Source organism: Pithys albifrons, chromosome 4 (assembly GCF_047495875.1).
Source record: "Pithys albifrons albifrons isolate INPA30051 chromosome 4, PitAlb_v1, whole genome shotgun sequence".
NCBI classification, from domain to species: domain Eukaryota; kingdom Metazoa; phylum Chordata; class Aves; order Passeriformes; family Thamnophilidae; genus Pithys; species Pithys albifrons.
In genome coordinates, this window is record NC_092461.1 from 9,941,874 (window position 1) to 9,961,757 (window position 19,884).

General features: G+C 39.3%; 1 protein-coding gene across 2 annotated transcripts in view; it reads left to right on the forward strand.

Moving 5' to 3' along the window:
- ICE1 (interactor of little elongation complex ELL subunit 1) overlaps nt 1-19,884 on the forward strand; it is a 35,438-nt gene that overhangs the window by 8,410 nt on the left and 7,144 nt on the right. For both annotated transcript variants that reach the window (XM_071553416.1, XM_071553417.1), the window contains 9 exons: nt 1,732-1,769; nt 3,440-3,522; nt 3,794-3,833; nt 3,922-3,978; nt 5,657-5,746; nt 5,830-5,883; nt 10,233-10,585; nt 11,673-16,118; nt 18,610-18,778. In XM_071553416.1, coding sequence (XP_071409517.1) covers nt 1,732-1,769; nt 3,440-3,522; nt 3,794-3,833; nt 3,922-3,978; nt 5,657-5,746; nt 5,830-5,883; nt 10,233-10,585; nt 11,673-16,118; nt 18,610-18,778 — 5,330 coding nt within the window. The remainder of the gene's footprint in view (nt 1-1,731; nt 1,770-3,439; nt 3,523-3,793; nt 3,834-3,921; nt 3,979-5,656; nt 5,747-5,829; nt 5,884-10,232; nt 10,586-11,672; nt 16,119-18,609; nt 18,779-19,884) is intronic.

Here is a 19,884-nt window from a genome sequence, read left to right on the forward strand (position 1 = left end):
CGCTCTCTACAACTCCCTGAAAGGAGGTTGTAGCCAGGTGGGAGTTGGTCTCTTTTCTCAGGCAACAAACAGTAGGACAAGGGGGCACGGGCTTAAGCTGTGCCAGGGGAGGTTTAGATTGGATATCAGGAAGAAGTTCTTTCCAGAGAGAGTGGCCAGGCATTGGAATGGCCTGCTCAGAGAGGGAGTGGATTCTCCGACCCTGGAGGTTTTTAAGGTGAGACTGGATGTGGCACTGAGTGCCATGATCTGATAATCAAAGTAGGGTTGGACTTGATGATCTCAGAGGTCTCTTCCAACCCAACTGATTCTATGATTCTATGATTATTAAGAAAATAATCTACAGAAAAACAGAAGTCTACTTCCTGTTTTCTAAAGGACAAACCTCCCTCCCTTTTTTTTCTGCAAAGAGGTTTTATGAGGAATTGTTTAATTTTTTTTCTGAAATTCTCACCTGTGCCTTGACTGAGAAGTCCATTCTATAGGTCATTGTATAGGTCCTCTTCAGACTGAGAAGGCAGAAGATCATTGGTCTGTTACTTTATAATATAAATGCTTTGGTTACTGAACATGCAAAAGGTGGTCAGTCATGGCTGGGTTTTTGAATATATTCCAGTTAATGTCTGAAGTGATAATTAAAGCCTACACATGCAGAAAGACTTAGACTGTAAATCTCAATCCATGACAGAGATTTTAACATAGGGAATAGGTGAACTGTGTTCTGCTTCATGAATGTGATCAGTAATCATTGGTAGCTTGTGTTTGTCAGGATGGAGTCTTCTACTTATCACAATAGTTTTAAAAAAATTTTTGGGATATTGGGATTTAACAGAAGGAATTAATAGAATTATTTACTTATTTATTTTCCAGTTCTGTGTATGTTTTACATGTAAAGGTGGTTTGGGAATGCTGAAATCAAAATTCAGGGTGCATAATTTTTTTTTGTTTGGTTTGGCTTTAGTAAACACCTGGATATTCCAAACAAAAATCTGTGGGACATAAGTGATCCTGAAGGCTATTCCTGATTATCTCATTGCTTAGATACTATTCATTGTAATCAAAGCTTAATTGTTTTAAAGGAGTAAAACTAACCTGTCTAAATAAAATCATACAAATAGAAAAAAACAGAATCGTAGAATCGATTGGGTTGGAAAAGACCTCCGAGATCATCAAGCCAAACCCTTGGTCCAGCTCCAGTCCATTTACCCAGATCATGGCACTCAATGCCATGTCCAATCTCAGTTTAAAAAACCTCCAGGAATGGGAAATCCACCACCTCCCTGGGCAGGCTTTTCCAATGTCTGATTACTCTCCCTGGAAAGAATTTTTTCTGATCTTCAAGTTAAATTTCCCCTGGCAGAGCTTGAGCCCGTGCCCCCTTGTCCTATTGGTGAGTGCCTGGGAGAAGTGACCAACCCCCACCTAGCTAGAACTTCCCTACAGAAGCCAGTGTTTCTGGGATTGTGTTTCTAACTCCTAGATACAGCTAAAGGCATATTTATGTACCTGCATTAGTGGATTGATCCTCTTAAAAGCAAACTCAGATACAGCTATTTGTGTGAGAATGTCAGCAACATGCCACTAACTTATTTTTTCAACCTTAGGGACTCACTGGTCCCACAGGACCTGGGTATAGGAAATGTGTTTTTTCTGAAATGACTAGATTTATTTTTTCTGGCTTTTCATGCAACATTATTTTAAAAATTTCTATTATTGTGTTCTTTTTAACAGGAGAAAGAAACTGGAAACAAAAGTGAAGAAACTTGAAGGTAACTTTCTATATTATGTTACTGTACTGTTGCCCACCTCCATCTCTTGGTTTCTTTTCTACCCAAAGAAGTAATTGTGACTTTAACTCTGAGGCCCCAAGGAGCAAAGCAGGGCAGTACTATGTGGAATTACATCAGCCCTCCTGCAAAATGTTTTCTCCTGGGTACCTTAAGCACATGTCATGAATCAAGTTGGAAGGGAGCTTCTGGTCATGAAAACCTCGAAGGATGGACTCTGTCCAGCCTGTCCAGGCAGTTTGATTCACTACCTGACTGACATGTTTTTCTTTATAACCAGTGGGAAATGGTCATGTTGCAGTTTACACCCAGTGTCTGCCATACAGCAGTGGGCAGTCTTGTTCCCTCTTCTTGTACAGGAAAGCTGTTCTTGGATTCCTTCTAAGATTTGTTTTGTTTTCCTCTCAGACTAATTAAGTCCAGTTCAACAAGGCTGTTTTCATAGGGCAAGTGCTCCAGTGTTCTAATAATTTTGGCAGAATTCTTTAGTCATGTTTATAATCATATTAAAATACATGTGATCCTGGTACATATTTTGTGTTTTTTAAATTATCTGGCCCTTGTATTTTGGTTGGTCAGTTTGTTTGTTTGCCTCATGGCACTGGATTTTTTTATGGATATACATAAAAATTTCTGGTACTTGTACTGTCAGTTGGTAAGGCAAATATTTGCACTCACAGCATGTTTTCAGCTGTGCCTACCATAGTTTAAAGTGCAATGAACTGAGAGACTTGAAGCCCCCCAAATCCTACTCTAAAATACAGGTACAAGGTATTCATTTTGATGAGAATTTTGGAGTTCCATTATAGGACAGCCAGATTTTTATACACACCTGCCTCCAAAAGCTCAAATTCTGTCAGAACTAGAACAAAATACTGGGGGAGAGAGTTTGTGTTAGGTCCAATTTCAGTGACTATCTTGTGTGTTTTGGTTTTTCTTCTGTGTTCATTAACTATCCCAGACCTCACATATTTTGCTGTGGTTGTTTTTTGTGCGCCTGCCACCTGAGCTGCCTTTTTACCCCTTTTAATTTATTGTCTTCTGTGACCTGATCTGGTCAGCAGGCAAATTCCATCTCTCTTTTCTCTACTGTCCTGGGACCCTCATGTTCAGCCCTCATTTATCTACCCTGTCCTCTGTATTCCCACCCATCTGCACTCTTGCCAGGTGTCTGTTAGACATGAAAACATAAGGTCCTCTTCTCTGTTTATTAGCATTGTGTGCTATCTGCATCTTTCTAATTCAGCTGACTGTGGTGTTTTCATCTTTGAGCCAGAGCCCTCTTTTAAATAAGAGAATAAAACATGTAAAAAACATATTGCACCTCATTCTCAATTTTATTTCATTTTTCTCGTGGTGTAAATTGTTTTGCAGTGCAATATCATTACTGTTCATTCTTGCATGTAAGTGAGAAAACTAATAAATGTATTGCAGTAGTTCAGAACAGTAATTATGCAATAGAAGACAACATACTTGTATGCACGAGTTGTTGCCTTAATGACCCCAAATACAGCCTCAGTAGATTTGTATTTCACACTATCTATTTATTTTTCACTGGTAACTTGATTTGCAGACTAGTGACAGGCACTAATTAAGTCAGTGGCCATCATAGTGTGGTTTCTAAGTTGAATTTTGGCTCTTTTTTCCTGAAGAGGCTGCCACAAAGCACACACAGGAGTTCAGACAACTGAAAACTGAGAAGAAAAGGCTTGAAAAGGAGCTAAAGAAGGCACAGGTAAGGCTTTCCTTGTCTTAAGGTGAAGTCTTTTAAGTATTTTTTGGGGAAAGTAAGGAAGGTAATAGTCTAATAATAGAGATACTGAAACAGTAAAATTACTTTTGTTGTGGATATTGAGTAACTAAACATAACAATTCACCTGAAGAGACAGAAATTTTCCAGCTAAAGAAAGACCTTTGAAATGTTGATTTAGATTTCGTGCTCATTGGGAGTAGATGCTCATAAAAAAATCATGGCATGAAAAATTAATACCTTTTAATTTTAACAGGGGAAACTTGATGGTGTAATTAAAGAGAAGTGCAGAAAAGGTAAGTGTTTACCTTTTATTGCCTTCAGATTTGTATGGGATACTGTTCCATTTGAACATTTCCTTTCCACCTCTCCTCTTTTTAATAGTTAAGCATGCAGAGACCCAGAGTTCCAGTGAAGACCTTAAAACAGATATAGACAAAGGTAAGACTTTTTGCAACACTCTTCTCTGTGTGGAACCAATCGTTATGAATTTATTGCAACTCTTCTGGAGTTGCATTTTTGGAATTAGGATACTGACGGAAGTGCTGTAAGAGCAGATGTGGTTGATACAAGTGTGTTGCACTGATGAAGGACTAATGTAACAGAGGACTATTGTCAGTTTTGCAGTAAGGAGAATACTTGTTTCATAATAAGGACTAGTCTGCCATGGGCATATGTGAGGTCAGTTGATGTGCAAGTATAAAACAGAATGCAAACACTGAGAAAAATACAAATGATACCTTTGTCTTTGAAGCTCACTGAAATCATAAAGGATAAAGTAGGAGTATAATTGGCTACAATTTCTATATGGGGCTCAGTAAATCAAGTGGAAATCCAGGAGTTACAACTGTAGCTTATCCTATTGACTTTTATTTTCCTAATGATCTAAAACATGTGCTACAAAGTATCTGAATCTAATTGTAATAGACCAAACTCCTTCTATTCTTCCTTCAAAGAACTGAGGCCACACTTAAAGCAAATGTATTTTTTGTATGCTTGTAATCTTTCAAAATGCTGCTGTTGCTTTTGTATTCTTTAGATATTCTAAAGGCAATATTGAGGCAAAAGAACCCTGTTCTGTTTCTTGCTTTGCAATAAGTTTGTTTCAAAAATTTTCTGGACAAGGTAGACCTTGTCAGTTCCTGTGTGTCTTGGCATATTTTTTCACTTCCTTTTGGATTGTACTGAATTAGTATCCAATTTCATCTTTCCATTTTTAATTCATGGCAAAACAGGGAAACTAATATTTGAGCACTAATTTGACCTTCAAACAGCAGCAAGAGTTTCTTAGTAATGAGAAGATGTCAGTGTTGTTAATAGCTGCTAAGCAAAATTTCTCAGGTTTTCCTCTTATGTGCCGAGTTTCATTAATACGCCTCTTTATAAAAGAATAGCAGTTTGCTGTGGTCTTTCCCTTAAGGAACTGGCACAAAACTAATACTCTCAGCTCCTGATTACTGAATCTGATTATAGTTTTGGAATAAGCAGATGAGATGCTTGTGTGTTTTACTGAGATTTTGGGTTATTTTTGTTCCTCCCCCTGCCTTTCTGTCACTGAAAGTGGGTTGTTTGACATCACCTAGAATGGTGCTGTTCGGACTCTAGACAGGGTCTCCTAATGTTGTGGCCTCATAATTAGTTAATTAGATAATTCAGACACATGGTGCTATTACTCCATGATAAGACTAAAATGTGTTACTACTGAGTGGGCATAAATGTGATCTAAATCTGCCCAGAAGATTTCCTCCCCCATTTATGCTCATGTCAGTCGTTTCAGAAAGCTTTTTAATTTCACTAGAGCTACACTGAAATACGCTTTTACATTTTACTTTGGGGGCTGCTGCAAGACTTGCAGTGCTCACTAGAAAAAGCAAAAGCAGGAGCATTTTACAGCTGTTCCTTTAGTCTCCTGTGTGGATATGGCCAGTAGGGGATCCATCCCTCAATGGTATCTAGCATTTCTCTTTCTCTGAAGCTTGTACCTTGTCTTAATACTTGTTGTGGGTCTTTTTTATTTTGTTGTAGGCATGCCTGTGTTCTGATTAAAAATAAACATAAATTATTGTTCAATTTTTTCAATTTATTTTAAATAAAGAAATATTTTTATTTCTTTTAACAGGAAAAGTGAAGCTCTTGTTAGAAGAACTCTGGATGTGCATTGACAGTGCAACAGGAAAAAGAGAGAATGAGGAAAATCATCCTGTCTTGGGTAGGATGGCATGCACAGTCTCAAAATTTTCTTGAAGATCTCTCTTTTTCTGACCAAAAATAAATATTGTTACTTTTTTTCAGCTTCTATTCAGGATAAGGCATGGTCTGAAAAAAGAAGACTGACTGTTACAGAAGGTAGGTCCAAGTTGAGGAGTATTTGCATAGCACGTTTTTGAAAGAGTTACTTTCTCTGGTGACTGCCTGGTCAAGTATATGTGCAATTAGAATGTTTGAAAATAATTCAAATATTAATTTCAACAGCCAAGTAAACTTGAACTCTCTTTTAATTAAAAGCTATGGTAATCTGTTGTAATTGAGAAATCAAATTCTTTTACTATCACCTGTTTTGACTATTTTAGGTAGTCAAAACTCACCTCGTGTTTAAACTGTAATTATTTTATCATTATAAACTCTGTAGTATATGATGTGAATTATGGGTGCTCTTTTTAGTTTGAAACAAACACATTGTAACATAGGTGGTTTTGTAAAATTTAAGAAACTGTTCCCTCAATTTTCTTCACTGGAATGTTATATTCAGTATAATAATAAACAATAATCTGAATAGTTTTCCATATGCACATTCACAGCAAACTGCTTTGACTTTACATGACAAGATACCATTTTATTTCTGCACTCAGAGGTAACAAGTGCCTTGAAACTGCATTAGTATTTCTGTAATTGCCTCTCCAGAATATGCTTATTAATGTGTAATTTTTCTTTTAGTTTCGTTTATCTACTACTTTGATCTTGCTGTAACTTGTGGTGTAGAGGTACTGCCTGGGATAGGGACCCAGCTGTATTAAGAGGTTTGAAGGTGAACTGTTATTCTGTCTTCCCACCCTATTAAGTCTGAAAATTTGCTACTAGTGTAGATTTCAATCAATATGGCTTCTGATGTGTTCCAGAGGAATCCACTTGAGAGGTGCCAGAATATAAGGACCAGCCTCACTTCCATGAGTTTAATGCATCAGATCTGTGACTTCAGCTCCAAAACTGAGCTAGACAGTTGTGCCCTGATATTCTCAATTTATTATCTTGATCAAGAGTCAATCAAATGACAAGAACAAGCACAAGAAACTGAAAACTTTTAAATATATACGATTTTATGGATATCAGGTTCTAGTGTCATCCCTTTCCCACCCACCACAAGGGGAACTTTAGATTCCCGTCTTTCCTATTCATCTCTTCTCAAGGAAACTACAGTACATTCATAAAAGGAAGCAATTAACCATAACAGTCCCTTCTAGCCAATCCCTCTTTCTGCCCACTTCAGTGTGGAGAAAGTGTTGTGCTTAGAACATGCTTTTGTTGGAATGATTCCAGGTTGTAGATTTCAGGAGAGAACTTAATCATTTCAATAACTGATGTAATGAAAAAGAGTGCAATTCCCTGGATAAAGCCGAGTTTGTCTGTGGAATAGGATCTGTGAGAGGATTCGTTCAGTGCGATGGGGTTAATGTCAGTCAGGCTCTTCCTGGACCTTAAGTTTAAGCCAAAGAGTTGACATTTCCAACAAAGAAACTTGCAATATCCTGAACCTTTAAAAATTGCTGACAGCTCTTCTTGCAGTTAGAGGCCTCTCATTCCTAAAGAAATTCACTGTTCTCAGGGACTGGGTTGGAAAGGGATGAGTAGAGAAGGATGGAGAATCTCTTAGTTATTCAGAAATCTCTCATCCATTTGTCATAGGAAGCTTTTCAATGGATGGTGTGTTATTGGGCCTCCTGTACATGCATGTGATGCCCAAAGAGGCAGAATAAAACTGTTCAGAGACAGAATTTTGGTCAATAAACAGAAAAGGTATTTATTGGTGCAACGTTGGGGAACTCTGATTAGTATCGGACAATAGAGTTCCGAAGTCAACAGTGCAAAGCTACAGTATTTATACATTTTTAGTGAGAGGTTTCATCATTTTAACGTACATATTCATGTTATTGCAACACTTGATTATAATATAACAGGTGGAGTTTGGGCAGAGTTGGGGTGGAGTCGTTCTTTTTGAGGAATATTACGGTGGGAGTTCCTCTTACTTCCTCTGGTAGGGCTCCTCATCCTCAGTGAACTTTTCAACTTTGCTTGGTTTTTGCTGACTTTAGAATGGGCTTTGCCAAAAATGGTGCTTTGAATTTCTTATCTTCTTTCTTCAGGTCGGTCTGTTCTGTTACATCTCTAGGTATGCATATTTTGTCCTGTTTTGGATGAGTCTCAAGCCTTATCTTTTTTGGAGAATTCCTCATGCCTGGCTTGTCTGTCTTAACTACCTTTTGAGGATTATTTTACACAACTCTTTAGGTTCTGGGTTTTACTCCGCTTCACATGACTGATCTTGAGAGTATAAAGTTCCTGTTAACTTAGTACTATTGTGTAGTTCACTGTGAAAAGTAAACTTCCCAATTGTCTAACTCAAGTTCATCTAGAGGCAAAATACATAACTGTGTTGCTGCCCACTTCAGTGTGGGGAAGATTCTGAGCTTTGAATGAATTGGCACGAAGCAGCATGAAAGATATCTAAGAGAGAATCACCTCCTGAGTTTTTCTTCTTTGTTTCTGCTTGTGAAGGATCTCCTTTTCCCTTGGACCATCTAATGGAACTCAAATTGTAAACAGAATCTAGGTTTTTCATGAGAAAATTTAGAACATCCTGGAAGCTCTATCTGACTGTAGCTTGTAAATAATTTTATAAAACTTGTAAGATGCAAATCATAGAATCATAGAATCGACTGGGTTGGAAAAGACCTCCAAGATCAAGTCCAACCCTTGGTCCAACTCCAGTCCCTTTACCAGATCATGGCACTCAGTGCCACAGCCAATCTCAGTTTAAAAACCTCCAGGGATGGTGAAACCACCATCTCTCTGGGCAGGCCATTCCAATGCCTGATTACTCTCTCTGGACAGAATTTTTTTCTGATCTCCAACTTAAATTTCCCCTGGCAGAACTTGAGCCCGTGCCCCCTTGTCCTATTGCTGAGTGCCTGGGAGAAGAGACCAGCCCCCACCTGGCTAGAACTTCCCTTCAGGTAGTTCCAGACAGTGCTGAGGGTACCTCTGAGTCTCCTCTTCTCCAGGCTAAACACCCCCAACTCCCTCAGCCTCTCCCCATAGGACTTGTGCTCCAGTCCCTTCACCAGCCTTGTTGCTCTTCTCTGGACCCGCTCCAGCACCTCAATATTTTTCCTGAACTGAGAAGCCCAGAACTGAACAAAGGAGATAGCAGAGTTTACTTGTCTTTGGGGAATATGAGGTGCTAAGGCCCTTTAGGCTGAGCATTTTCTCCCTCCTTCTGGTGTCCATTGCAGCAATGGAGATTTTATAAGGACTTGCTGCATGAAATGACTGAGATGCGTCTTTGAAATAGAGTTATTGATCAGTTTTTCTAATATGCTTCTTTAATGGAGCCAACATATCCCTTACTGTGTTTGTATGTACAATGGCCTGCAAGCACAGCTGCTGGTTGGAAGCTGCAGGCTGCTTTAAGCTGAGAGTTACAGCCTGAGTGGGGCATGCCACTGCATGCTTGTCCTGTTTTTTGTGGTCATGAGTTATTGAGAAAGGACTGAAATAAATCATTGAGCTATATGGACCTTCAGTCCTACCAAGAATGGGCCTTCCTGGTAAGAAAAATTGGGAAGAATAGTTTTAAAGATGCAAGCCGGAAAGTCTGTGGGGAGAAGCTCTTTGCATACACGTGCGCCTTTTTCATGAAAAAAATAATTGTTGGTGAGTAATAAAATCTCATCTCTGTAAGGAAAGTATTTCTGAAAGTGACATTAAGATCTTCTGTTGGAACATCACTTGAAAATATGGTATTACTGAAGCAGAGCAAGAACCCAGAACCCAAAGAGTTAACACAAAATATAGTTCCTGAGACTGAAGCTCTGAGGGATGTTTAGCTAGAAACCAGGGCTTGGGCATTATCCAAGATGGTACTGGGCTGCAAAGAGAATTCTTACACTTACATACCAGGAGATAGGGTAGGGACATAAAAGGACATAAGAGGTTTGAGTCCAAAACTCTTGCAAAACCCATCCTGAAGTCAGCAAAAAACAGGAGAAGTTGAAAAGTTCATGACGATGAGGAGCAGAAATATGACCATCACCAGGATGAAGTAACAGGATCTCCCACCTAAATATTCCTCAAAAGGATGACCCCGCCCCTGACTCCACCTGGACCCTGCCTGTTATGAATATTATAATTAAGTGTTGCAATAATATGAATATTTAAGTAGAAATGTTGTATTCTCTCACAAAAATTGTATAAATACCCTGACTTTACACTGATAACTTCGGAACTCTGTGTTGGGCACTAATCGGGAGTTTCCCCAACGTTGCTCTAATTAATACCTTGCTGTTTATGGACTAAAACTCTGTCTCTAAACAGTTTTATTACACCTTTTTGGGCATCATTAATTTTTATTACTATTATATCTATAAAGAGAAATCAGAGGGGAAAATATTTAATTTCTTAACCGTATTATTCTGTCTTAGACTCTTCACAAATCCACCCAAAGATCAGGAAGTGTGATGACAAAGCACGACCTTGGTATTCTTCAGTGGAAAGTGCTGCAAAGCAAAATTGTGTAACAGCCTTGCAACTTCAAGCAAGTCCTGAGCCTTTTGGAGATGATTGTGTTGAGAACAGGACTACAGAAGAACATCTGCACAGCAGTGAGGATCAAACTGTAGATGTGATAATAGAGACAGGTGGGGAACACAGCACTTCAGACTTCTCTGATCAGGAGCAAAAGGGCGCAGGTGGAAATGTGATGGATATATTGAACTGGGCCAGACCTCTCCCTGCTCTGCTTTCTCCAGTACAGCTTTCACCACCGAGTACACAGGTGAGTTCAGGATGTGTCTCACTTGGCACTTAGTCTTAAAACTGTAAAACTACCATAGATTTTATAATCCTGGGCTTTTTTTTTCCTTTACTATCAGTATTACTCATGCATTGAGAAGGTCTCTGTGTGTTTAGATCAATATGGATACTTTATTTTACTTTGTAGCATAATGCCTGTGAAGGGAGCAAAAGATAATGTGTCCTGATTTAACCCCTGCCAAGGACTAAGTACCACACAGCTGCTTGCTCACTTCCCCACCAGTGGGATCCTGGAGAGAAGTGAAAGAGTAAAAGTGAGGAAATGTGTGGGTTGATATAAAGACATTTTAATAGGTAAAGGAAAAGCTGAGCACACAAGCAAAACAAACCAAGGAATTCATTCACCATTTCTCATGGGCAGGCAGGTCTCCAGCCATCCCCAGGACAACAGGGCTCTATTAGGCATACCAGTGACTTGGGAAGACAAATGTCATGACTCCAGACTTCCTTCTTCTCCTCTCCTTAAATACTCAGCATGATGCCATAGCAGTGTGGGATATCCCTTCAGTCGGTTGGGCTCAGCTTCTCATGCACCCCCAGCACCCTCACCAATGTGGCAGTGTGAGAAGCACCACTCAGCAATAACAAAAACATGTCTATATTATTAACACTGTTTTCAGCACAAATCCAAAACATAGCCCTAAAGTAGCTACTTTGAAGAAAATTACCTACCCCAGCCAAAAGCAGCACAGTCACCTCTGTCTCAACTTGCTGTCATAGTTTCTTTTCCCAGAGGTGCACACTCACAGTCCCAATTCCTTTTCAATTTAAGCATGGCTTTCATAGCAAAATTCCAGAGCTTGGAAGTCAAATGCAGTTTTCCTGTAATCCTAGAATGCAAGTAAGTAGGTAAAGAAGTCTCTTAACTTTTTATAGAGGTGCTTTCCATTTGCTATGAAGAACAATGATGGAGAAGGTTGTAATTTTGTTGATCAGCCTTAATCTCTCAAAACCCCTGCATCAGGGCTGCCAGTGTACTTATTTAGAGAAGGAGATCTTAAAACTGGTACCAGGGTTTACATTATTAACTTTACTTTTTTTCATTGAAGGATATGTTGTTTGGAGAAGTCACATGTTCCAGCGACGAAGAAGGTGATTGCAGTACTTCTACAGCAGAGGATATTTTACAAGAAGACCAAGTTCAGCCTCCAAGCTGTATTGTAGTCAGCCTCAATGAGGAGTGTAACAGACAGAGCAAATCATGTGAGCATGGTCTTGATGCAGAAGTCTCACTTAATTTGAGTTGGAGTGAAAAGAACATTCATGTCAGTCCAAAGATGGCCAGCGAAGAGGAGAGAGATGCTGAAAAAAACCAAACTGAGGCTACTACTTTATTTACAAGCATGGAAACTAACAAAGAGTGTTTGGAGGAGGATTCTGAGAATATGGAAACTGAGAACAGAGAGCTAACTGAAGCAGCAGCACACAAAGTGGAAGACTTCAAAGAACAGGAAGGAGATAGCGAGGACATGAACAGTGAAGCGGGAGTTTCTGCAGCTGATTTTGTGTTACAAAGTTTCAAGCCTCAGAATCAGATGGAAGAATGTAGTGAGCAAGCAGAGGAGAATGTAACCTTGATCAGACCTGTTGTTAATGAGGGTACACATGAAAAGCAGGTTGAATTAGCAGAAAGAGATGGATTATTGGGAGAGAGAGAAACTCCCAGGGAAGCATCTGCTGTGCTAAGTGTTACTCATTTGCCAGCTGAGCAATGCATTGTGCTTCAGAGTGAAGATTCTGAGGAGACATCTGGTGCATTGATACAGAATCAAGTGGTTGAAAATGAATCAAAAAATATAATCAAAGTAACTAACATGGCTGGAGCTATTGAGATTTCTGCACGCTCTCAGTGCTCTGAAATAAAACTTGACAGTGAAGAGATACTGGAGAAACAACATGTGCAAACAGCAAAAGATGAAGTGGACACAGAGTGTGAACCAGAGATTGTTAAAGTCTCTGGTTGTTACTCACCTGTATCTGCTATTGAAGGAATCAGAAATTTATTGTCAGTGTTTCCAAAAGATGACAAACAGCTCAGAATTGAAGACATGAATGTAACCAGAGCTCCAGCTATTGAACTAGCCACGAAATGTAACAGGGAAAGTGTTTTAGAAATAGCTGAATCATCAGAACTGCTCCATAGTGCAGAAAATGGAAAGTTAGTAGACATAAAGAAGGGGAGATGTTTAAAAAGCAAACCACATCAGGAAGAAAATTGTAGTAATTTGTCTCAAGGGAAGTCAGACTTGGAAGGTACACTTGCACTACCAAAGGCAACGTGTGTTATTGATGCAGGAAGCAGCGTAGCTGAGTGTGAATCCTCTGAGTCAGAAGTGAAAGGTGAACTACAACAACCTGAAAACTTGTATAGTGCATTAGAATGTGAGCAGTCCAAAACTCAAAACTTTAGTGTGTTTGAATCTCAAGAAACTCAATTCAAAGTTAATCCAGACGATTTAGGAGTGGACAGCAGTGAGTTGTTAGCAAGAGGGGATACTATTGAATCTGTCTTAATAGAAAACAATCTTAGTTCTCAGGCACAGTTTGCAAAACCTCTAAATCAGCTCTTGATAACTGAAAATGTTAAATGTGATGAAATAAAAGGGGACTCAAATAAACAAAGCAAGGAATTGGTGACTGAGACTTGCTCCAGTTCATTTAACTCTGAAAACAATGTGAAGCCAAATAATTTTTCAGAGATCATCTGCCAACCTATTTCAGAAATGGATTGTGAAAGTGGCTTGGCTTTTTCTGCTCAAGAGGACTTGAAGAATTGCTGTATAAGTAGTGAAGAAACAGATTCTCCTGTGCAAGAGGGAATTGGCTTGGAATCCACAAGGTGTCCTGATCTAAATTTCAGTCTTCCAGAAGTTGTCCCTTTTGTTGAAACTGCTGTCACAGAAAAAGCTGCTTTTTCCTATACATGGGAAAACAACGGAGATACAAATTATGTTACAGGTAATATATTTAACTGTTCAGAAAGCTTGGAAGAGGGTGTCAGCATCCTGTCTGCTGAAAAAGGCAATATGGACAAAGAACTGGGCAGCCCTGAGATGGAATATGTACACAAAAATGAAGTGAGAATTCCAGAGAAGGAGCAAGCAGTAGATGAACAACCTGAGACATCTGTTAAATCACCAATCAGGGATGCAAACTCTTACAAAAAGAATGGTTTTCTCCTCCAAAATTTCGATTGTCAAGAATCAGGATGCAGGACTTTTACATGGGAGGTTGGAACAGATCCTAGAAATGGGTCACTCTTAGCTGAGGGAGAAAGGAAAGAACTGAATAGTTTTGAAGAACCTGGGGAAGATGCCCCTAAAAGGTGTGAAGATGATTTTGATATGTCAGAGCAGAGCAATGACTCTGAAGAGAAAGACTGTTCTGTAGAAAAAGTCAGGTATATGAAATCTTCTAAATGTTCTCCCATGTCTGAAAAGGAACTGAGAGCTCCCAAGGGAATTGCAGTGGGTGCTGCCAAAACTGGTGCAATTGTTGATGCTGAAGTGTGTGAACTTCATTCAGTGATGCCCCCAGAAAATACTTCTACAGTTGGTCATCTAAAAGCAGGCACCATGGTGGATATGGATACACACTGTGAGCCAAACAGTTCTGGAGATACTGCCAGTGAGTGCTCAGCTGGGGCTGGGGAGGGTTGTCCTAAAGACTCAGCATCTTGGAAAAGGGAGTTCATATTAGAAACCTCTGAAAATACTGAGGGTGCTAATGAACATTCTAACATTGCTGGATCCATCGGTGACAGTGAGGAAAGTCTATCAAAAACTGGGATGTCAAATGAAAGCCCTGTGATGCCAAATGCTTCAAAAAATAGTTTGCCACTATGCAAGACACCAACCAGATTCTCAGAAAATTCCAGGCTGACTGTAAAAACCAGTAAATTAAATACAAGAATGTTAGCACTTGGAAATTACTTAGAAGGAAATGATTCTGTGAAACTTGAGTCAAATGTGGAACAAAGTCTACTACACAGCGTTGATATGGGGGTCTCAGTGTTTGAAGAATATAATAATAATCAAACTTCTTGCAGTGCAAAAGAAAACAACACTGATGTTGTTATAGATAGTAGTAGTAGGAAAAAAATTGTCCTCAAAAGTCTTCCAAATCCAGCCCTATCTGATGCTGGGTGCAGTTGTCAGACAGTTAGGCACCACTCTGAGCCACAAAAGACAGTATTTGAGAAGTTAGGTATGTTGGAGTCAGATTCTTGTGCTCTTAAAAAGAGCAATAAATTAAAGTGCAAAGAGCAAGAACCATCTGAAATCTTGACTGTTTCTACCAAGACAGCTGCCCATGTGATGCATACCAAACTATCAAAGAGACTGTTGGAAGGTAAAAGAAAAACTAAGGCTCTCAAAGGTACTCAGCCAGTTCTTGCAAATGCTGATACTTCCATGCCAACAAAATGCTCATCTGAGGTGATAAATAAAATTAGGCAAGAGATAGGTCCTCCTCTACCCCCCTTGCTATTGCCTTTGATTGCTACTCCTCCAAAAACTACCAGTACCATGTCCCCAGTAATGTCTTCTACAGATCAATCCTCTTTGCTCTCCCCTCTTGATGACTTGATATCCCCACTACGTGAAACTCCTGTTCTTCCTCTCATATCTCCTTTAACAGATACTCCAACAGCCAAATCTGCTCTCTTACTTTCTCCTCCCTCACCCTCAGAAATGGCAGTAGGTAAAAGGATTTGCTCCTCACCTTTGAAATTTTGTACTTCCATTCCAAAGCACGCACTTCCCGTTCCAGGAAGATTTCCTCTCATTGCAGGCGATAGTGCTAGTCCAGGTGCTCCTCAGGAGAACTCTGTGAAAATATTGGACACTATGTATCCAGAGCTATCTGCAAGGGCAAGGACACTAAACATTCTGAAAGGCAACATTCAGCTTAACCGATGTACTTTTTCAGACAGCCAAGCTTTGCCAGGACCTGTGTCTCAGATAGGTGGATTCAAGGCAATTGCATCTACATCAACTGCTTTTGTTAAAACTGGGAGCAATTTGAAATCTGATAGTAGCAAAGATGAAGGCAAAGATGAAGACAAAGATATGCAAAATCAGCAGTTGTTTTCAAGTTCATCAAATCATCTTGGAAAAGGGACACTAATGCAGGTATCTATGCCCAGAAGTGCCAAGAGACTGAGGTTGGACAGTGAACCACCAAAGCTGGAGCCCAATGATATTGCTGCTATCAGGAATACTAAAAATACAAACCCTGACGTGCAGGAGGCTGGTAAAAGCAGTGAAACCAGTGATTCATCACACAGCTCCAGTTTAGAGGCATCACTACCAGTAAAGAAGGTTACTGATCCTGACTGTGAGAAGGTTTCGTTGGCATTAAAGAAAATAGCTGAATCCTGTTTTGACTTGCTGCCAGTTATTAAAGGTCACGTGTATGTTGGCAATATCTCAAAGATTCCAATAATGAGAAATGAAGAGAAAGAAGTTGTCTATGAATTTGCTATAAAAAACAAGGTAAGAAGCATAATTTTAAATTTTATTGTTTAATAATCACTTCTGTGCAGACAAAGAGTGTATGTAGCATTTGAATTCTCAATTGTTTTGGCAATCTGTAGTGCCAAAGTGAAGTCTTGAAAGGTTATTAGACATCTAAATTTGTATAATATAAGAATATAGAACTGCACAAGCAATTACTGTTCAGTGGTATCCAAGATACAAAACTGCATTTATAAATACAGAATCTCATAATCTGAGTTGGAAGGGACCTACAGGGATCATAGAGTCCAGCTCTTACAGTGTCCTGGGTTTGAACCTGTATTAGCACCATGCTGCAGCCAGCTGAGCTAGTCTCAGTATGTAGTACATATGCTTTTCTGATGTATGCATAATCCACTCTATTTTTGCAGCATTTTTGTAGTGGATAGTACTAGCAGTTTAGAAGGAATTCCTCCAAAATGAATCTATGATTTTTAATAAAGATAAATTTCATTGTATATACAGTACTGACATACCATTTTGTTCTGTATTTACCCTTCTAATTCTACATGAGGTTATTCAAATGAGTTTTATTGGAAAATACTTTCCTTAGTTTGTTTCCCAGAACTTGCCTAGCATCAGTGTTGAAAAATTTCCCTTCAGTTGCCATCTTTCTCACCAATAATTTGTAGCCTACAGCACAGCAATTCACCAACTGATACACGGCAGGATTTTGTCCTGTTGCAGTTTTTGTACATAATTAAGTTTTCCTCAGAAGTTGCTACCAAGATGGCTATATTCAATTCTATACTCATCACCATTCTCATTTTTATAATTCTGTCTGGCACACTACAGGAGCCACAGAATCACAGACTATTCTGAGTTGGAAGGGACCCACAAGGATCATCAAGTCGAACTCTTAAGTCAATGGCCCATCCAGGGGATTGAACCCATGACCTTGGCATTATTACAACCAAGTTTTAACCAACTGAGCTAATCTCAGGGTCTCAGGTCATCTTTGTTAGGAGTGGCCAACTGTGATCACTTTATAGAAGCAAGGCTGTGGCAGCTTTGTGTTTCCAGTCCAGCCAGTAGCAAGGCTGAGTATGTACTCATAATAGATATACATGCACCTGATACACACCTAATCTTATTCTGACTAATCAGAGTGAAAGCGCAGGAGTGGACTGTACCTATGTGTATGTACAGACAGTGTGGATTCCTGCATAGCTAACATTAGGCACTCAATGTATGCAGCAGGTGGCTGCTGTTCTTCGCACTCGTCTCATGCTCTGACAGACATACAGACAGAAGCACACACGTATTCCTCCAGTAGCTGGTCCAGGTATGTGTCTGACTCTCAGACTCAGGTAGCTGGTTGCACTTTCTGGTTCCTCACAAAGCTAACTCTCAGACTACCTGGTGTCTGCAGGTACCCAGTCTGAGCTGTGTCTTCTCCGACTCCTGAGCCTCTCATTCTACTCCCTGCTTTTAGCTCTCGCTCTAAACATCCTGTAGGAAGTCATGCACAATCCCAGTATTCTCTTTCCTTGTACCTCATGTTGTGTCCCATGTTACTGTAGGCAGCAACATCTCATCCTCACCTCCTGCAGTATGTAAGGTGGCCTGGGGAGAGACTGTGCTGTTCACTAATCCAGGAAGTCTCACACCTGGAAAATGGGCTGTTTGTCCTCCTGTGGCAGCTCTAGAGTCCCTAAATCAGGATGTTACATTTGCTTTGATTAGGATATTGGGGAGAGGCTGAGGGAGCTGGGGGTGTTTAGCCTGGAGGAGGCTCAGAGGTGACTTCAGCACTGTCTTGAACTACCTGAAGGGAAGTTCTAGCCAGGTAGGGGTTGGTCTCTTCTCCCAGGCACTCAGCAATAGGACAAGGGGGCACGGGCTCAAGCTCTGCCAGGGGAAATTGAAGTTGGAGATCAGAAAAAAATTCTTTACACAGAGAGTAATCAGGCATTGGAATGGGCTGCCCAGAGAGGTGGTGGATTCCCCATCCCTGGAGATTTTTAAACTGAGCTTGGATGTGGCACTGAGTGCCATGATCTGGTAAATGGACGGGAGTTGGACCAAGGGTTGGACTTGATGATCTCGGAGATCTTTTCCAGCCCAATCGATTCTGTAATTCTATGATTCTATGACTGAGGTTCCTCTACCACTCATTATACCTCTTCTCATTCACACTACCTGTTATTGTTCCTTTCCTTGCTCTTTTTTTGAGAAAGATTGTTTTTAATCATGTAACTAAACAATTTCCATTTAAAGAATAGCAGCCCTATTCTGTACCTGTTTAAGGTATGTTTATCCTGAGAAGTTGTTCCCCACTGCTTTTTCTTTCACTTGTTGCCTCTGATTTACTTTATCACATTCTCATATATATGCAAACACTATTTTTGCAAATAATTAAGTATTCTTTTTATTTGTCATACTACTACAATATTCTTATCAGTACTACAATGTACTATCAATATTCTTAAGTATATAATAGTCTAACAATATTTTTTGTGTCTTACAGCATTTAGCAGAGTCCTTGCTTCATGTTATTCTCAATAAACTCAAGGCTCAGAAAAATGCCACAAATTACAACTTCAGTCAGGCTCTCTGTCGAGTCTATGTAGGAATTTGTCGACAGCTGGGAGATTTGGAACGAGCTCGCCTTTTCTGCTACAGCCTCCTTAAAGAAGGTATAGTCTGGCTTCCTGTTCTTGGATCTTAAATATGCTGTGTGGCTTTGCTGGAGTGTTCCACAGTTATTCTGTTTGAGAAAACAAACAAAAATTCTCTGAAGGTGGTTGTTTTCCTTAGAACTTTTTTCTATAATGCAGAAGTTATAGACTGTTCTAGAAGAAATTTTTCTCACAGTTCTTCACATCCATGCTGGAGTTTGGTGGTGACCTGGGCCATTGGTAGTCTACATATTTTGCCAGCGAAATATGTTACTTATAAATACTTACTCTGTGCTTTCATTTTTGCCCCACCATCTCCAAAATGATAGTGTGATACAATGGACTTCTGTCCTTTTTGCTTTTTAGTATTTTCTTATTTTAACAGAGTAAGTACTGATTCATAAAGTAAGTGTGATTTAAAAACATGTATTGGCTCAAAATAGAGTCAGGACCTGGACAATACCTTGATCAAAACTAGTGTATTTTTACAACATGTCCTCCTTAAAGTTTTTTTATTTCCATTATTCAAAGTCTTACTTGGTTGAGAAGGTTTTTTTCCATTTTGGTTCCTTTCCTCTCCTCTGCTTCCTTTTGTTCCCAGAAACAAAGGTATTACATCCATACTATCACTGTACTAAGTTAAGAATCTGTCTTCATTTTGACAAGATCTTACTAAGTTTAAAAGTACCAATAACATGCAGGGCTCAATAGTGTACTGATATCGGTGTTTCAAGTTAAAATAAAATATGAGAGCACTGAGGAGCAAAAGAACTTGTGATTGTTTCAATTAGTGATTATCTTTCATGTAACATTCCTGTCTTTTTTCTTGTTTTATCTTCAAAAGGTTTGTGATTTCATTTGTTTTTAATTTTTTTTTGAGGTGTCATATTTTTGTTTGTTTTTTTCCTGGGTTATTTTTGGAATTTCTGTTTTCTTATCTATTTTTTTCCTTTGTGGAGTCCATTACAACTCTCCTTTTACTTCTTTCATGTTAATAGATGTGATACTGCACCATGTTAGAAACTATTACTTGTCAGGTATCTTTTCTTAGTCTAAAATAATAATTAAGTCTTTTGTTTTGCAGTATATTGTTACTTTCTGTGGGTTCTTGCAAACATTAAAGA